Source organism: Hibiscus syriacus, unplaced genomic scaffold (genome assembly GCF_006381635.1).
Source record: "Hibiscus syriacus cultivar Baekdansim isolate YM2019G1 unplaced genomic scaffold, ASM638163v2 tig00110718_pilon, whole genome shotgun sequence".
Taxonomy (NCBI): domain Eukaryota; kingdom Viridiplantae; phylum Streptophyta; class Magnoliopsida; order Malvales; family Malvaceae; genus Hibiscus; species Hibiscus syriacus.
The window spans coordinates 330677-345864 of NW_024062837.1; the positions used below are offsets into that span (position 1 = coordinate 330677).

The following is a 15188-nucleotide window of genomic DNA, read 5'->3' on the forward strand; positions in this document are numbered from 1 at the left end:
TGGCATGTTTTCGATTTTTTGGCCTTTTTTTCATTTATTTTTTTTTCTAAAAGTGAATTTACATTGTCACGACTGATCAAGATACCACTTATATGATATTTTGTTGATCTTTCCTTCTTTGGACCATCAAATTGGATTTGGATACCCGATATGCGTTCATGGATAGTTTTTTACGTCGCTCGAGTTTGATTTACGGTTTGTCGGTGGTTTTTCAATAGTTTGATTCCCTTTTGGTTCGTTTGCCGATGCAATTAGATCTGTTTGTATCTATCTTTGTTTGAGTTTCTTGGTTAGATTTAATCTTTCCTTGTATGATCCTTATATGATTTTAAGTTGCTAGTTTTGTTTAAATAATTATAGGAATTTTTTTTAATTACGTGTTTAATTTACAATTGTAATTGTGACGGTAAATCTTTATTGTAATTTGAAATATTTTCTTAGTTGCTTCTATAAAAAAGTTGTATTTTATATCTTATCACTGTTCGGTAGTGTCTTCCTTGACACCTTTAGGTGCTTGGACTATTCGCCTAGAAATTTCATGTTTTAGAAATTGATTTAATTGCACTTGAATAACTTATTTCTATTTTGGCTAATTACTCTATATCTATAATTAGGGATGGACATGGGTCCGACCAGGTTGGATTAGATTTTCGGTCCACCCAACCCGATGTAAAAATTATAAATCCTCCACTTGATTCGAACCTTATTCGAAAAATTTACACCATCCACCCAACCCTATTTTTTGAGATAAAATTCGAACCTGACTCGAACCAACCCGAATAATATATTTATTATAAAAATATTATTTTTATTTAATAAAAATAGGAATTAAATTGAAAGAAAATAATATATAAATGGGTATTATTGTAATTATCCCTAAATATATAAAGTAAAATTACATTTTTAGGTCGGGTCGGGTATTTTTCACCCTAAACCCGAACTCGAACCGACTCAAACTTGATTTTTTTAAAAAAAATACGACCCGATTGGGTCAGAAAATATCGGGTTCGAGTTTTATGCCCATCCCTATCTATATAATCCCTGATAAATTTAGGCTTAAATATACAAAAGGTGTTCAACGTATGTCTTTGGTTCTAGTTTAGTGACTAACGTTAATTTCGTTTTAATTTGATACCTAACGTTTCATTTCGTAACTCAAATTGGGTCAGGTTGTGAATGATAGTTAAGTTTGGATTTAAGTGACATGTGTCACAACCTAGTAATTTTAAATTTTTTTATTTAAAATTAAAATAATAAAATTATATATTTTTAAAAGGAAAACACAAATTTTGAAATAAACCCAAAACTTTGAAAACATTCATTTCAACCCCTAAACCCACACAGATCATCGCCTTTTGTCGTCAACGAATTCCACCAGACCTCCCCACCCCTTGGCGACCAAAACCCCCCATGAAATCGTGACCGATCGATGACGAATCAACGTTTTATACCCTGCGAACCCTAGGATGAAAATCACGATCCCACACGATTTCGACAGTTAATCGACCATCGATTGGTCACGATTTCATAAGGGTTTTGGTCTTCGGGGGGAGGGGAGGTTGAATGGAGCTTCGTCGATGGTAAAAAGCGGTGGTTGACGTAGGTTTAGGGGTATAAATGAAGGTTTTCAAACTTTTTGATTTATTTCAAAATTTGCGTTTTCCTTTTAAATATATATATATATATATATATAATTTTAATTTTTTAATTTTAAATAAATTTTTTAAATTATCAGACTGTGATATGTGTCACTTAACGGTTCGTCATGGCATGACCCAATTTGAGTTACGGAACAAAAGGTTAAGCACCAAACTTGAACAAAATAAATATTAGACACTAAACTGGAACCAAATGTATACGTTAGACACCTTTTATATATTTAAGCCATAAATTCATATTCAAAATCCTCATTTTGTTTCTTTATTATATATTTATAAGCATAAGAAGTATATATTTTATATAACTATATTCCTAATATATTTTAAAGTTCTAATAATAAAGTACATCATAGTTTAAACATATTAGATATTCATATAATTAAATATTTATAATAAAAATATTAATTCTTGAACCTTAAATTTTTTAAAAATAAAATTTGTAAATATTATGGGCAATTTTTTTTTTGAAAAATATAGGTTTTGAAAATTTATTTTTAGATTTAAATCATTTATTACAGGACTATGAGATAATGACAAAGTCCATAAAATATTATAGAACCTGACATTTATTATATTTTATAGAACTTTCATTCTCTCGTCAAGAATTTACAGTAACAAATGACTTAATCCCTAAATAATTTTCAAACACTTTATTCTCTAAGTCTCTTGTTTCACCCAAAATTTTGGCCAACATTATCAATTTTTTCCTCTCATTTTCTTAACCAAAAAAATAAAATAAAATATATTTTCTTCAAAATTATCTATTATTTTAGTAAATATACCGATATTTTTTTAGAAAATAATTATCTGTTTTTTATTCTTTTAATTTTTCTTTTTTTATCGAATCTCGGTATTTCGCAAAGTTAGCTGCAAAATCCAAAAGAGAAACGGGTGAGCCAACTGTTTTAAAAAAAAATCTAAACATGACTATTATTTAATGATTTTTTTCTAACGATATACACCTAAGGGTGCGTTTGGTTCACGGAATGTAAGATTACCAGTGGGAATAAAAGATTACCAGGGAATAGGATTACTGGGAATGTTGTATTTTGTGTTTGGTTGATTTAGCAGGAATGTAAGATTACTGTGTTTGGTCAAAGGAATAAAAGATTATTGGAATGTATATTTGACCAAATTGTCCTTATTATATATTTGTATAATATTACAAATTGTAAAATATTTATATATTTTCTTTAAAAAATTAAATTCATAATATTTATATAATTTTTTTACAAAATTAAAAATATAAAAAATGTTTAATGAAAGGGTAAAAAAAATTTAACCCCTAAACTTCATATAAAATTTTAATTATAGACTTTTTTTGTAAATGTAAAATAATTTAAGGATAAATTTGTAATTTAACATTCGTAGAATTTTTATTATTTAATGACAGAAGAAGGATATTTTTGAAAAAAAATAAAAATTTAAGGGCATTTTAGTCCAAAACGCCGGTAATGTTACAATACCTAAAGGAAGGGAGGTAATGACATTCCCGGTAATATGCCCCAAAAAATCTACTATTGGTAATAAAATATTACCGGGAATGAGATTTCCGACCAACCAAACATGGGAATGTGCCACATTCCTTGAACCAAACACCCCCTAAGTGTAACAAAAAAAAATTGATTATAGTTTCGGCGGCCAATATTCTACGCCACCACCTGACTCACTGAGTACATCAAAACTGATGCCAAGTAATAACGGGTCCCATTCTGTAACAGAAATGGTGTTGGACTCGGAGCTAATCGCCCGCCTCTGGGAGTTCTTAGACGAATCCGACCTGAACACCACCACCACCGCAATTGTACGGCGGAGATTGGAGCAGGATTTCGGTATCGATTTGACGGACAGAAAGAAGTTTATTAGAGAGCAAGTCGATTTATCTCTTCAAAACCAGTTCGAAAATGCCAAAGAACAACAAGAACAAGATTATCAGACGGACAAAATTAAATCAGAGGAAACCGACGGCTCTGATTCGGACGACGCAGAGGAGGAAACTGAAAGAGCGAGGAATAAAAGGGCCTCTTCAATAAAACGGTCAGTTCTTAACTAACTAATTAATTAGTTTATACACAATTTTAGGCCCTGGTACTATTTTTCTTAGTTTATTTCTTTTTGAAAAGGTTTAGATGATGCTTTGTTAGAAGCTAAATGTGAGATTACGTTGCTTACGCTTATGACTATGCTTTAGCTTTAGAGTTGTGCATTTTTTTTAACCTTTTAAAAATGCAAGTTTAAGTAAAAAAATGTTTTGGATGAAGATATTTGACAGAACCTATTTGTATTAATCTAAACAGGTGTTTAATTTAAATCCGACTCGCACTGCCGTGGAAGTCATCCCTTCAAGATTGATTTATCATCAAAACGAAAATGAATAATAATAACAACGACAACAACAACAATAATGTGATTTCCCTTTTTCTTTTGTCTCAAAAAACGTGAAGAATTCATTAATCTGGGATTGTATTTTTACATTATTATAGAAAATATTTCTTATAATTTTCACCTATGTTGATTCGGAAAAACTTTAACTTTCTTTTGGAGCTTTGAAAAACTTTAGTCAACTGCTTAATAGTGAAAATGCTTTTAATTTATATGATCTTAGTAGGCAATTTGATTTCCAAATTCGTTTGTTCTTATTTGTCTTCTGAATAATTGGATTTTATGGAAACGTTTGTTTCTCCTCTTCTCCCATTTGTCTAATAAGTAGTGTTGAGATTTTTGCTCTCTGTCTGTAAATGATCCTTTTCAATAGGTGATGCTGCCAGTACATAAAATGTAAAGATTGTGATCTGCTTGCTGCAATGCTTTAAAACAAGTGCAAACTACCATATGTTCTCTCTTTGTGATTTAAATTTGGCCTCTGGAACACGAAACATGGGTCCTATTCTCCCCCTTAGTTGTGCGTGCCTTTAAGCTCTGGTTATTTTATAAATTTTCAACCCATATGTTGCAGTATTTTTATTTTCTCATTGACCTAATCTGTATAATTAGACTCTTGAAGATTCTCGACAATCAAAATGTTCTTCCCATTCTTTGATATTTCGGGGGCTGGGAGAAGGAAATGGGTTGATCTTGAACTTGCAATAAATAGACTTCATATTCTCATTTCTAACAAGATAGATTAGCTTTTGTATGAAGATGCCTTCCAGGTTACTTTACAATGACTTCTTATCTAAGTTGCATCAAGCCTTGGATGTTCTACAGACTTCTTTCTTCACTCATGAACCAATAATCTGTTTTGTAATATTTGTTAACAACAATTGGTACTGTACAACCAGAGTGGCAGGACCCGGTGAGTAATTTGGTAAAGTTTAAAAACTGCTATTTCATGTGGATCGGTGAGCCTATTTTAAAGTGAGTTATGTGTCAATTGTTGATACTATATCAGCAACTTAGAGTCTCCCTCTCAAATCCACTAATTTTCTAGAATATACCTATATTAAAAGTTTCGTTTTACATTATCAACTTATAGTTGCTAGTTTGTGAATCCTGGATGTCTCATTTATAATATAGGTCAAAAAGAGTCGATAGTGAAGGTAAGAGAAGAGGAGGTGGTTTTAACAAAGCAAGCAGACTTTCCCCACAACTTCAGGAACTTTTTTAGGAGTCCCTGAATTGGCGAGGACTGAGGTAACTTTGAAACATCTCGATAAATTTTCAGTTTCTTATTTGTTAGTTTCATAATTCAGGAAGCTATTTAGTTCTAAAATTTCTGTTTTACAATGGTGCTAGGTAGTCAAGCAAATATGGGCTTATATTAGAGAGAAAAATTTGCAAGACCCAATTAAATAGAAAAATATAATTTGTGATGAGCAATTGCATGCAATTTTTGGTGTTGATTCCATTGACATGTTTCAAATGAACAAAGCCTTGTCAAAACACATCTTGCCCTTGGATCTAGATGATGGTAATAAATCTGCCCCTTCAACCATTTTGCTTTTGTTAAAATATTTTAGATAATGTTATTCCATATGTTTGGTTTTTGGCTCAAATTTCTCTACTTTTCTGAAACGTGCAAGTGAAAACTGCCGATTCTACAGCTAGTAACCGGTAAATGTGTTGGAAATCAGAAAAGCACTTCTTTATCGTAAATTCTTAATGTCGCTTTTTTCTCAGGAATCAGGGCATTATTAAATCAAGGAAGGATACTGTTTTCCCTTCAGCAATATGCTCCAAATGTCTTCTAAGTCCAACCAATGTATTATCTAATATGATATGCTGCCTTTGTTTCAGTCAAGTCATTGGAGAAGGAAAAACCATGGAAGCATGAAAGAGAAGAAGGTATGGATAGTACATTAGTAAATTAAGGTCTTCCCATGAACTTGTTTTGCATTGATAGTTTTGATATGAGGAGTTAGTGAATGACTAAATTAGGCTCACAGCTTGCCTTTTGGCTGTAGCATTAAATTAAGGAAGAATACTTTTGTATCTTTAGCACTATGCTGCAAAGGCCTTGTAAGGTGAACTTATCTATTATTAAATATGATGTGTAAATTTAACTATATTGGCTTCCATGTTATAATTGTTCCAGTCAAATCAATGGAGAAGGAAAAACCAAGAAATCACGAGAGAGACGAAGGTATGGATAGTATATTACTAAATTAATGTCTTCTGTGCAGAACTTGTTTTGCTTCGATAGAGGACTTAGAACGTCTAGTGCTCACATCTTTTCTACCATTGTCCATTAGCAGCACCTTCAATTCAGATTTTGCTTCCCACACAGGATTCTAAAAAGGTCTTTTTACTTTTGTTTCTTGAAAGAACACACTATTAAAGTTCTTTTGCTATATGTATGTTTTGCGGCCCCCAATTCTGGCTCCGCCTCATCTATTTAAATACAGATTCAATAATCCTCTATATGATTTTTTTGTTTATACTTCTTCCTATGTTTTGTTCCAAACATATTTTGAATCAAGTTTGCGCTGGTTGTCATCCCTTATTTTGTTCAATCCTTAACCCTGCATTGCGATGATACCAGTTACCTCCTTTCTTCTGCATGCACATGTCTCAGCATTTGCGCGGTTGTATCCGTTCAGATCCAGATGAAGAAAAGCAAAGGAAAAAGCGACAGAAGGGATTTCTTGCTCCTCTTCAACTTTCGGACGCTCTAGTAAAATTTCTTGGAACCGGAGAAAATGAGCTTACGCGGGCTTCTGTAATAAAGAGAATGTTGGATTACATAAAAGAAAATAATTTCCAGGTATCTGATGATCCACCTTGCCGAATGATAGCAATATTTATTTACCAAAGTCGTGAATAGCCTACTCATTAGTTTAGTGATCATTCATAACTGCATTATAGTTGTATACCATTCTTTATTCAACTTTATTATATATTTTTATCGATCTGTCGAATCTGCAAATTTTTTAGCTGGATATGGTTATATAATATTTCACTGGATTTCATTTTGAAGGATCCATCTGACAAGAGGAAAGTAATATGTGACGAGAAGCTGAAAGAGCTCTTCGATGTCGAAACCTTCCATGGGTTCACTGTTACAAAACTCTTGGCTGCTCATTTTCTCAAGAGTTGACCTACTTGGATTGCGGGTATCGTTCTCGTTAAGAAACAAGGAATCCATTCATTGTTTTGCTTAGGAGAGGGAGAATATGTCAATGCTTTTAATCATGGTTTTCAGAACCGGACCGGTTAGCGAACCGGTTATGTTACTGGTTCACTGGTTCAACCGGTTGAACCGGTCCGACTGGTCGGAAGAATCGGACGACGTCATAATTATTTAAAAAATTAAATAAAAATATCAAAAATATTTAATAAAAAATAATTTTTTATATCACAAGTCATATTCAAAGCAAATCATAACATATATAAGTTAAAAACCATAAAATCAAGTGAAACAAAATGATTCAAATTAACTACAACATAATATTTAAGGTAAAACATATTAAATAATAAATATAATTATATTATTATAATTAAAAAATAAATTTAGGGTTAAAAAATCATAACAAAATGATATTGTTTGGTTTAATTTTTTTTAAAACAATCCCACATGGCTAAAAAACATAGAAGAGTATCCCAAAAGTCTAAAGAGTAAAAATATGAGAACAAAACAATCTCACATTGCTAAGAAACATAGAAGCGCATCACAACTAACTTCTATAAATAATAGAGGTAATTTGATATTCAAAATCATGGAGCCTTTTGGTGAGCATTGAGTGAACTATTCTTTCACTTCAATCAAGCTTGAATTTTAGGCTTCAATCAAGCTTCTAAATTTTTTTTGAGTTCAAGCCTTTTTGAGTTCAAGTTTCAATATTATATTTCGAGTTTGAGTTGAACTTGATAATTTTTAGCTTGTGAGTTTGAGTTGAGTTGAGTTTACTTTTAAAGTTTTCAAGTTCGAGTCGAGTTCAGCAATATTCGAGTTCGACTTGGCTCGTTTATCAAACGACGTTGTTTGGTTTAATTTTTTTTTAAAAAAAAACAAAAATCCCGGTTTTTTTCGGTTTTTTTCTGTTTTCAGCCGGTCCGGTTCGAATGGTTCAGCGGTTCTGGCCGGTTCACTAATAGCGGTTCAACCGGTTTAGATTGAACCGAACTAAGCAACGGTTCCCGATTGAACCGACCGATCCAGTTTTCAAAACAGAGCTTTTATTTGAGGCTCTGTATTTTATTAATTTAAGGTACAAGGACCATGTTTAGTTGACGAACATACAACTTGCAGATCAAGTAGGCTCAAGGGCGTGGTTGAGGGTGTGTAAGGTGGGCAACCGCATAGGGTTCCTAAAAAATAGGGGCCCTCGAAATCGAGTATATATATATTAGTTGTTGTCATTAATAAGCATAAAAATAGGGGTCTCGAAATTGAGTATATTTATCAGATGTTGCCATTAAGAAGCATAAAAATAAAGCTTCCGAAATTGAATATATCTATCCGTTGTTACTATTAAGAAGCATAAAAGTAAGAATCTCAAAATCAAATATATTTAAAAAATAAACAACCTATTCACAACCCTAAAAGGCTACAATTGAGGTTCTATAAGTTTATTTCAAAGTTCAAGGAGAACCTTGAAAACTAAGAAAAATGGCTAGTCATTTCACCTTAAACATCAAAATCACTCTAAAAACTCAAATAAACATAACCAAATAGTAATTAAATTACGTCTATAGAAGCACCAGGTAAATTTCTAGCTTGATTGGATTTTGAAAACACGTTGGATTATAAAATCATCTTTAGGAACTAATTTGTAATACACAATTTATGTTTTATTATAGATTTAAAAAATATTAAATTTCCAGTTTATTTATAAAATAAAGGTTGTGATAGGTCTACTGTTGGAATATCATATTCTTTTGAGTTAAAATCCATCTTAAAATTCGGAGATTGTTTTGTAAAATATCACTTATTTAAGTATTAAAGGTTTAAAATCGACTTTGGAGGAGTTAATAGGGGTGTAAATGAGCCGAGTTAAGTTTGAGTATTGTTTAGCTCGATTCAACTTGAAAATCCTGAAAAAAAGCTTGACTAAAACTCATGAGTTTAAAATTTTCAAGCTAAACTCAAATTCGAAATCCTGAACTGAAGCTCGTGAGGAGTTCGAAAATGCTCAAAATGATTTTTTTTTCTCTTATATTTAACTTAATTAAAGCCTCAAACTTGAACATGAACTTTAAATACATGAAAAATTTATTATATTTTTTAAATCAACACATAAATATTAATTTTATTAATAATTTATTTTTTAAAAAAAATAAAATCTTAATATATTATATTTTCGAGCTGTTCACGATCTTTTCGAGTCAATTATCAAGTAACTCGTTTAGGCTCGTTAAGAACTCGAGCCGAGTCCATTCGATCCAAGTATTTGTCGAGCCTTAACCGAATCGATTTCGAATAGCTGGCGATTTGTCTCGTCTCAATTACAGCAGCAGGAGAAATTTAAAACATTTTCTCATGTTTTTAAATACGAGGGATTGATCCATATCATTTCAATAAACTCTCAAAATTTGTTTCCGACAATAAAATAAGAGAGATAGATCAATTTTTCTAGAAAATTAAATAAAATAATTTGAACGTACAATTTTGAGTTGATATTTATATACCTAATCGATCTTATGTTTGATTAACGAATATAAATGTACCTGAATAATCACAAACATGCCAAAACGTATCATAATCATATTTCACACGTTCAAATTAACATTTGATCTTGTGGTGGGAACTAATACTTGAACATTAATGGCAATTTACCTATTTTTAACATACCATTTTCATGCTCTGTGACTTATCCAAGTATACCAAACCATAAAATCTAATGTATCTATTGAGTTGCACGTGTAAAAGTTTTCTTCAAGAAGACATAGTCAAGAGCAATCACAATGGATGAGAGATTACATATAGACTGAGCATTGCTATAAACGAAAACGTTTCCTAATAATAAATAATTTTCTTTTACATGTAACTATTAGCTACGAGTCTACACTTATAAATTTTATTTCTTTTCTGGGCTTCCGGAATAAATATACCAAGAGAAGATCCTGGGCTACCGGAATATATGTACCAAGAGAAGATCCTGGGCTACCGGAATATATGTACCAAGAGAAGATCCTTTATAACATTGGTAAACTGGTTGGCAAAGTCGCGAAACCCGACTTTAATAAAGGAACGAGCAATAGAAGATGATATGCTCTAGTGGCTGTCTACGTCGACCTTAAGGCTCCGCTCATATCTCGGGTGGTAGGTAATCGAGTTCAAATTGTTAAGTATGAAAATAAGCCATCTATTTGTTTTTCCTGCGGCAGGTACGACCATAACCAGGAAGCTTGTAACCACAATAAACAACAACTACCCTCAATCAAGCAAATCGCAGCAGCCGACGGATAATAACTCGTCCCAGGCTACTGTTCTCGCGGCTCAGAATGCAAACGCCCAGGCTGTTCCGGTTGTTGATCCTAATCCTACATCGGAAGACGCCCCGTATGAGCCCTGGATGGTGGTGGAAAGGAGACGCCGGCGACCCCAATAGAAGGATAACAAAAAAAAGGAAACTGCCAAGAATCCCAAAATTGTTGGCACGAGATTTGATGCCTTAAATGTGATTCAAAACCAAAATGGCAAGTCGGCATCATCCTCTGGCGACAGTGCAGGAGATAATCGTGGAAATTTGATTCCTCAATCCAGCCCCAAAATTAAGGCTATTCCTCATAATATGGCCGTTGTCGAGCCCCAAGCCAGCACTCCCACACGTATTACTCCCACTGTGAACTTGCCTTGTTTGCCTATTGGCAACGTGTCTCGATTGCAACATGAGGGACCTACCACTATTTCCATGCAACGTGAAAATTCGACTGGGAATAAAGAAATCATTTCCTACGTGGAGTCTAGTTGCCCTCCAATCCATTGTTCTATGGCTATGGTTCAAGAAACAGTACAGCTTAATGGTTCTCAATTTTTGACTAATAATAATCCCTTTTTTTATTGTTCCTCAGGTTCATCTGCTCAGAAGGTTACGGTTTCCTTGGACCCGAAGAAACATGCAGCTGTCACATTTCTTGAAGGACAAAACCAACCCGAAACTAATGTGTCAAAACCGGGTCCAAGAAGTACTATCAGTCTCAGTTCCAATGTTAAAGAGAGGAATACTCCCTATGCCATTCGGAATAAAGGACTGAAGGTCAAAAAGAGGAATACGGACCGCTTGCCATTGAAAGAGAAGATGCAAGAGTTGGGCCCATAGTCTTCAGGAACACGCCAATTCTATTATTCCCAAGTCTATCGACATAGATATTGGTAACAACCAATAGTGGTAACCCTTTCTCTCTTATTTTTGTTATGGATTTCTCCTTATTTTCTTGGAATTGTCAAAGCTGTGGTGGGATTAAATTCCCGAAGGTTTGTAAGGAATACATGCAGGATTATCGTCCTAATATGGTCGTGCTCCTTGAACCTCGTATTAGCGGTATAAAAGCGGACCAAGTCATTTCCAAGCTCGGCTTCGCTAATTCTTTTGTGTCGAGGAGGTTGGTTTTTCAGGAGGTATCTGGCTCCTCTGGAACGACCCTCTGTCCGATGATATTATTGCGGTCCATCCTCAATTCATTCACTCGAGAGTTTCCAGAGTCTTTGGTTCTTACCCTTTAATGGTCACCACGGTTTATGGTAGCCCGGAGAGATCAAAGCGGATGACCCTCTGGAACGATCTTAATAATGTCCCTTCTTCGGACTCGACCCCCTGGATTTTAGCAGGGAACTTTAATGCCATTCTCTTTGGGAATGAGAAATCTAGTGGAGCTCGCAGGGGGTGGGGTGTAGTCGCTTTCTTAATTTCCTCAATCAGTATAATCTTATGGATCTCGGCTTCAAAGGGCCTCAATTTACTTGGACTCGCGGGGTTGTTTTTGAAAGGCTCGATTGTATGATTGCTAATGATGTCTGGATCGGAATGGCTTCCAATTCGACTGTCAACCATATTCCTAGACTTAAGTCGGATCACAAGCCAATTTTTCTCCGCATTGATGAGGCTCATTCCAAAAGCAGGGGTCCAAGACCTTTTCGGTTTATAGCTGTCTGGACGAAGCATCCGAATTTTAACTCTTTCATTTGGGACTCTTGGAAGTTCGAGGTGGAACATTAGCAGTCCTATTTGCACTGAAGCACTTAAGAATTGGAATAAAGAGGTCTATATGGGCATATTATCCAGAAGAAAAAGGAAGCTTAAAGGCGAGATTGCTAAGGTCCAAGCCAACATGGATGCTTTGGGCACTAATCACCTTATGGCTAAGGAACTTGAGCTTCGGGCTGAGTTGGAGGAGACCCTCGACCACGAGGAAATGCTTTGGAAACAAAAATCTGGGAGTATGTGGCTTCTCGAGGGGGACTGTGATAAGAAGTACTTCCATAGTCGAGCTCTCACTAGGCGTAAACGTAACAGAATTCAAGCTCTTAAAATCAGCAGTGGCGAATGGTGCTATGATGAGAAGCTTCTTCTTTCTTTGAGAATCTTTTCCGTAAGGAGGGCTGTAGTAGTGGTCGTTTTCCTATCAAAGGTGCTTTTCCCCGTCTTTCTACTGAAGACTCCTACATGTTTAATGCCCCGGTTACTAATGAGGAGATTAAGTCTACCCTTTCTGACATGAGTCCCCTTAAATCCCTGGGGCTGATGGGCTTCATGCTCTTTTTTACCAAAATCAATGGGATATGGTTGGGGCTTCAGTTTGCGAGTGGGTTAGGGGCATTTTCAATGGCAATCATCCGGATCCTGTGATTAATAAAACTCTCTTGGTTCTCATCCCGAAGATAGGTAGTCCGGAGACCTTTGCCGACTTTGGTCCTATCAGTTTATGCACGGTCCTGTATAAACAAGTTATAAAGGTTATTGCTAACAGATTTAAAGTGATCTTCCCCAAGTTAATCGCTCAAAACCAAGCTAGTTTTATTGCTGGTCGTAACATCACTGACAACATCCTTATTGCTCAGGAAGTTGTGCACTCTATGCGTATCAAGAAGAGGGGTAAGGTTAAGTGGATGACTGTTAAGGTTGATCTGAAAAAGGCTTATGACCGCGTTCGATGGGATTTCCTTTCTGATTCTCTAGAGGATATGGGGTGCCCAACGTTCATTCAGAAACTTATTATGGATTCCGTTTCGTCCTCTACTATTCAAATCCTTTGGAATGACACCTTATCTAAAGAGTTTAAGCCCTCTCGGGGGATTCGTTAGGGATGCCATCTCTCCCCTTACCTCTTTGTCCTCTGTATGGAGCGGCTTAGTTAGAGCATCCGGTATGCCATGGATATGGGTCTTTAGGAGTCGATGGCCCTCTCACGTCACGGCCCTCCCCTTGTCCCACCTTTTCTTTGTGGATGACATAGTTCTTTTATGTAAAGCATCTTCGAGTCAGGCCAATTTGTTGCAAGCGATTTTGGATCAGTTGTCTTTCTCGGTTCACACAGTTAATTCCAACAAGACGAGAGCTTTCTTCCCCTCTAATGTCCCGGATAATACAACTATTTCACTTTGTAGAAGTATGGGGTTCAGTCATGCAATTGACCTCAATAAGTACTTGGGCATGCTCCTGTTCCATAAGAGAGTGTCTAAAACTATTTTCTAGTTCATTATCGACAATGTTAATAATAAGCTGAACGGATGAACGACAACCAAGCTTTCTACTGCTGGTCGTATCACCCTGGCCAAAGCCACCTTGTTAGCAATCCCCAACTACTTCATGCAAACGGTTGAGATTCTGCGTGGTGTCTGCGACAAAATTGAGCAGATTGCCCGTCTTTTTATCTAGGGTAGCTCTAGTAACAGCTCCAATATGGCCCTTATCAGTTGGGATAATTGCTGCCAACCCTACAGTTGTGGAGGCCGTGGTATTCACAAGCTTCACACTCAGAATGAAGCCTTTCTTGACCAAGCTGGGTTATAATCTTATTGTGAGGCGCGACGCTCTTTGGGTTAATGTCCTTAGATCGAAGTACAAAATTGAAGAGAACTTCCCAATCCAGATTCACCGACCCAAGTGCTCCTATGTGTGAAGATCTCTTAGTCGCGTTTAGAATTTCATACGGAAGAATGCTTGTTGGTCATTAGGCGATGGCCAGAAAGCTAGGTTCTGGTCTGATCGCTGGATCCCTGATTCCTGTCCTTTGATTCTCCTCAGCGGTCGACGATTTGTGATAGTTCTGCTACGGTCCGTGATTTTGTTACTAATCGGTGTGATCATAAGGAGACTTTGGAAGCAAGGGAACGGTTTTGTCTTTCAAGGCCAAGTTTGGTCAACCTCGGAAATTATCCGATCGGCATTATCTTGGGCTAATGTGTTACATAGTAATGCTTCTGGTAATTCTTGCAGGTCTTCTCTTAGGCAGAGCCAGCCGTTGCGTCCTCCTCCTAATGGTGTGCTGAAAATCAATTCGGACGGATCTGTGCACCCATGTCACCATGGATGCATCTTGCGGGGGAGTTTTGAGAGATCATGAAGGACGGTGGAAGCTGGGTTTCATTCGTAATATCGGAAAGTGTTCGTCCTAAACGCCAAGCTGTGGGCGATCATGGACGGTCTGAAACTTGCTTGGGACATCGGAACAAGGAGCATTGAAGTTGAATCTGATAATAGTACAGCTGTTCGCACTCTTAAGTCTCCACCTCTGCCCAGTGATTCTACCATTATCCGTAGGATCCCGCAACTGCTGAGCCTGCAATGGTCTGTCAAGTTCACTTTCATTAATCGTGGGAAGAATGCTTTAGCGGATGCTCTTGCTAAGTTTGGTCGCTCGATGGAATTAGGGCTAACGGTGCTTGAGCAACCTCTGACTGAGGTTCAGGAGCTGCTCGACAAAGATATAGATTTCCGTTCTGCTAGCTAATCACTGCTTTGCAGTTTATTTTTGCAACCAAAAAAAGAATTAGTATAACAATATTAACTGAACCTAGGACATGATATCCATTTGGTGTTAAAATATCTGGCTGATGACGTCACCGAAACCATCCGACCAATTTGAATGTAAAATGGAGCATTATAGGATTGTAATAAATTCACTTAGCATCCCGAAATCACTCGACTT

General features: G+C 35.7%; 4 protein-coding genes across 4 annotated transcripts; all 4 read left to right on the forward strand.

Moving 5' to 3' along the window:
• The first annotated feature begins 3342 nt into the window (after window positions 1-3342).
• LOC120138988 lies at window positions 3343-3711 on the forward strand. The gene has a single exon (XM_039154353.1). The coding sequence runs from the start codon at window positions 3346-3348 to the stop codon at window positions 3709-3711; it is 366 nt and encodes a 121-aa protein (XP_039010284.1). The 5' UTR covers window positions 3343-3345.
• On the forward strand, window positions 3585-7261 carry LOC120139011 (upstream activation factor subunit spp27-like). Its single transcript, XM_039154366.1, has 5 exons — window positions 3585-3695; window positions 5175-5942; window positions 6193-6240; window positions 6673-6861; window positions 7075-7261. The coding sequence occupies exons 2-5, from the start codon at window positions 5877-5879 to the stop codon at window positions 7192-7194; spliced, it is 423 nt and encodes a 140-aa protein (XP_039010297.1). The 5' UTR covers window positions 3585-3695; window positions 5175-5876; the 3' UTR covers window positions 7195-7261.
• Window positions 7262-11762: 4501 nt separating this feature from the next.
• LOC120138989 lies at window positions 11763-12758 on the forward strand. Its single transcript, XM_039154354.1, has 2 exons — window positions 11763-12035; window positions 12186-12758. Exons 1-2 carry the CDS (start codon window positions 11763-11765, stop codon window positions 12756-12758), a joined length of 846 nt encoding a protein of 281 aa, XP_039010285.1.
• A 1917-nt stretch (window positions 12759-14675) lies between these two features.
• LOC120138990 lies at window positions 14676-14990 on the forward strand. Its single transcript, XM_039154355.1, has one exon. It carries the CDS (start codon window positions 14676-14678, stop codon window positions 14988-14990), a length of 315 nt encoding a protein of 104 aa, XP_039010286.1.
• Window positions 14991-15188: the final 198 nt, after the last annotated feature.

Coding starts and splice junctions, on each gene's coding strand:
- LOC120138988 (XM_039154353.1), top strand. CDS start 3,346: ATGCCAAGTAATAACGGGTCCCATTCTGTAACAGAAATGGTGTTGGAC.
- LOC120139011 (XM_039154366.1), top strand. CDS start 5,877: ATGCTGCCTTTGTTTCAGTCAAGTCATTGGAGAAGGAAAAACCATGGA. Junction 5,943..6,192: donor GAAGCATGAAAGAGAAGAAG/GTATGGATAGTA, acceptor TAATTGTTCCAG/TCAAATCAATGGAGAAGGAA. Junction 6,862..7,074: donor TAAAAGAAAATAATTTCCAG/GTATCTGATGAT, acceptor TTCATTTTGAAG/GATCCATCTGACAAGAGGAA.
- LOC120138989 (XM_039154354.1), top strand. CDS start 11,763: ATGGTCACCACGGTTTATGGTAGCCCGGAGAGATCAAAGCGGATGACC. Junction 12,036..12,185: donor TGTTTTTGAAAGGCTCGATT/GTATGATTGCTA, acceptor TTCGGTTTATAG/CTGTCTGGACGAAGCATCCG.
- LOC120138990 (XM_039154355.1), top strand. CDS start 14,676: ATGGACGGTCTGAAACTTGCTTGGGACATCGGAACAAGGAGCATTGAA.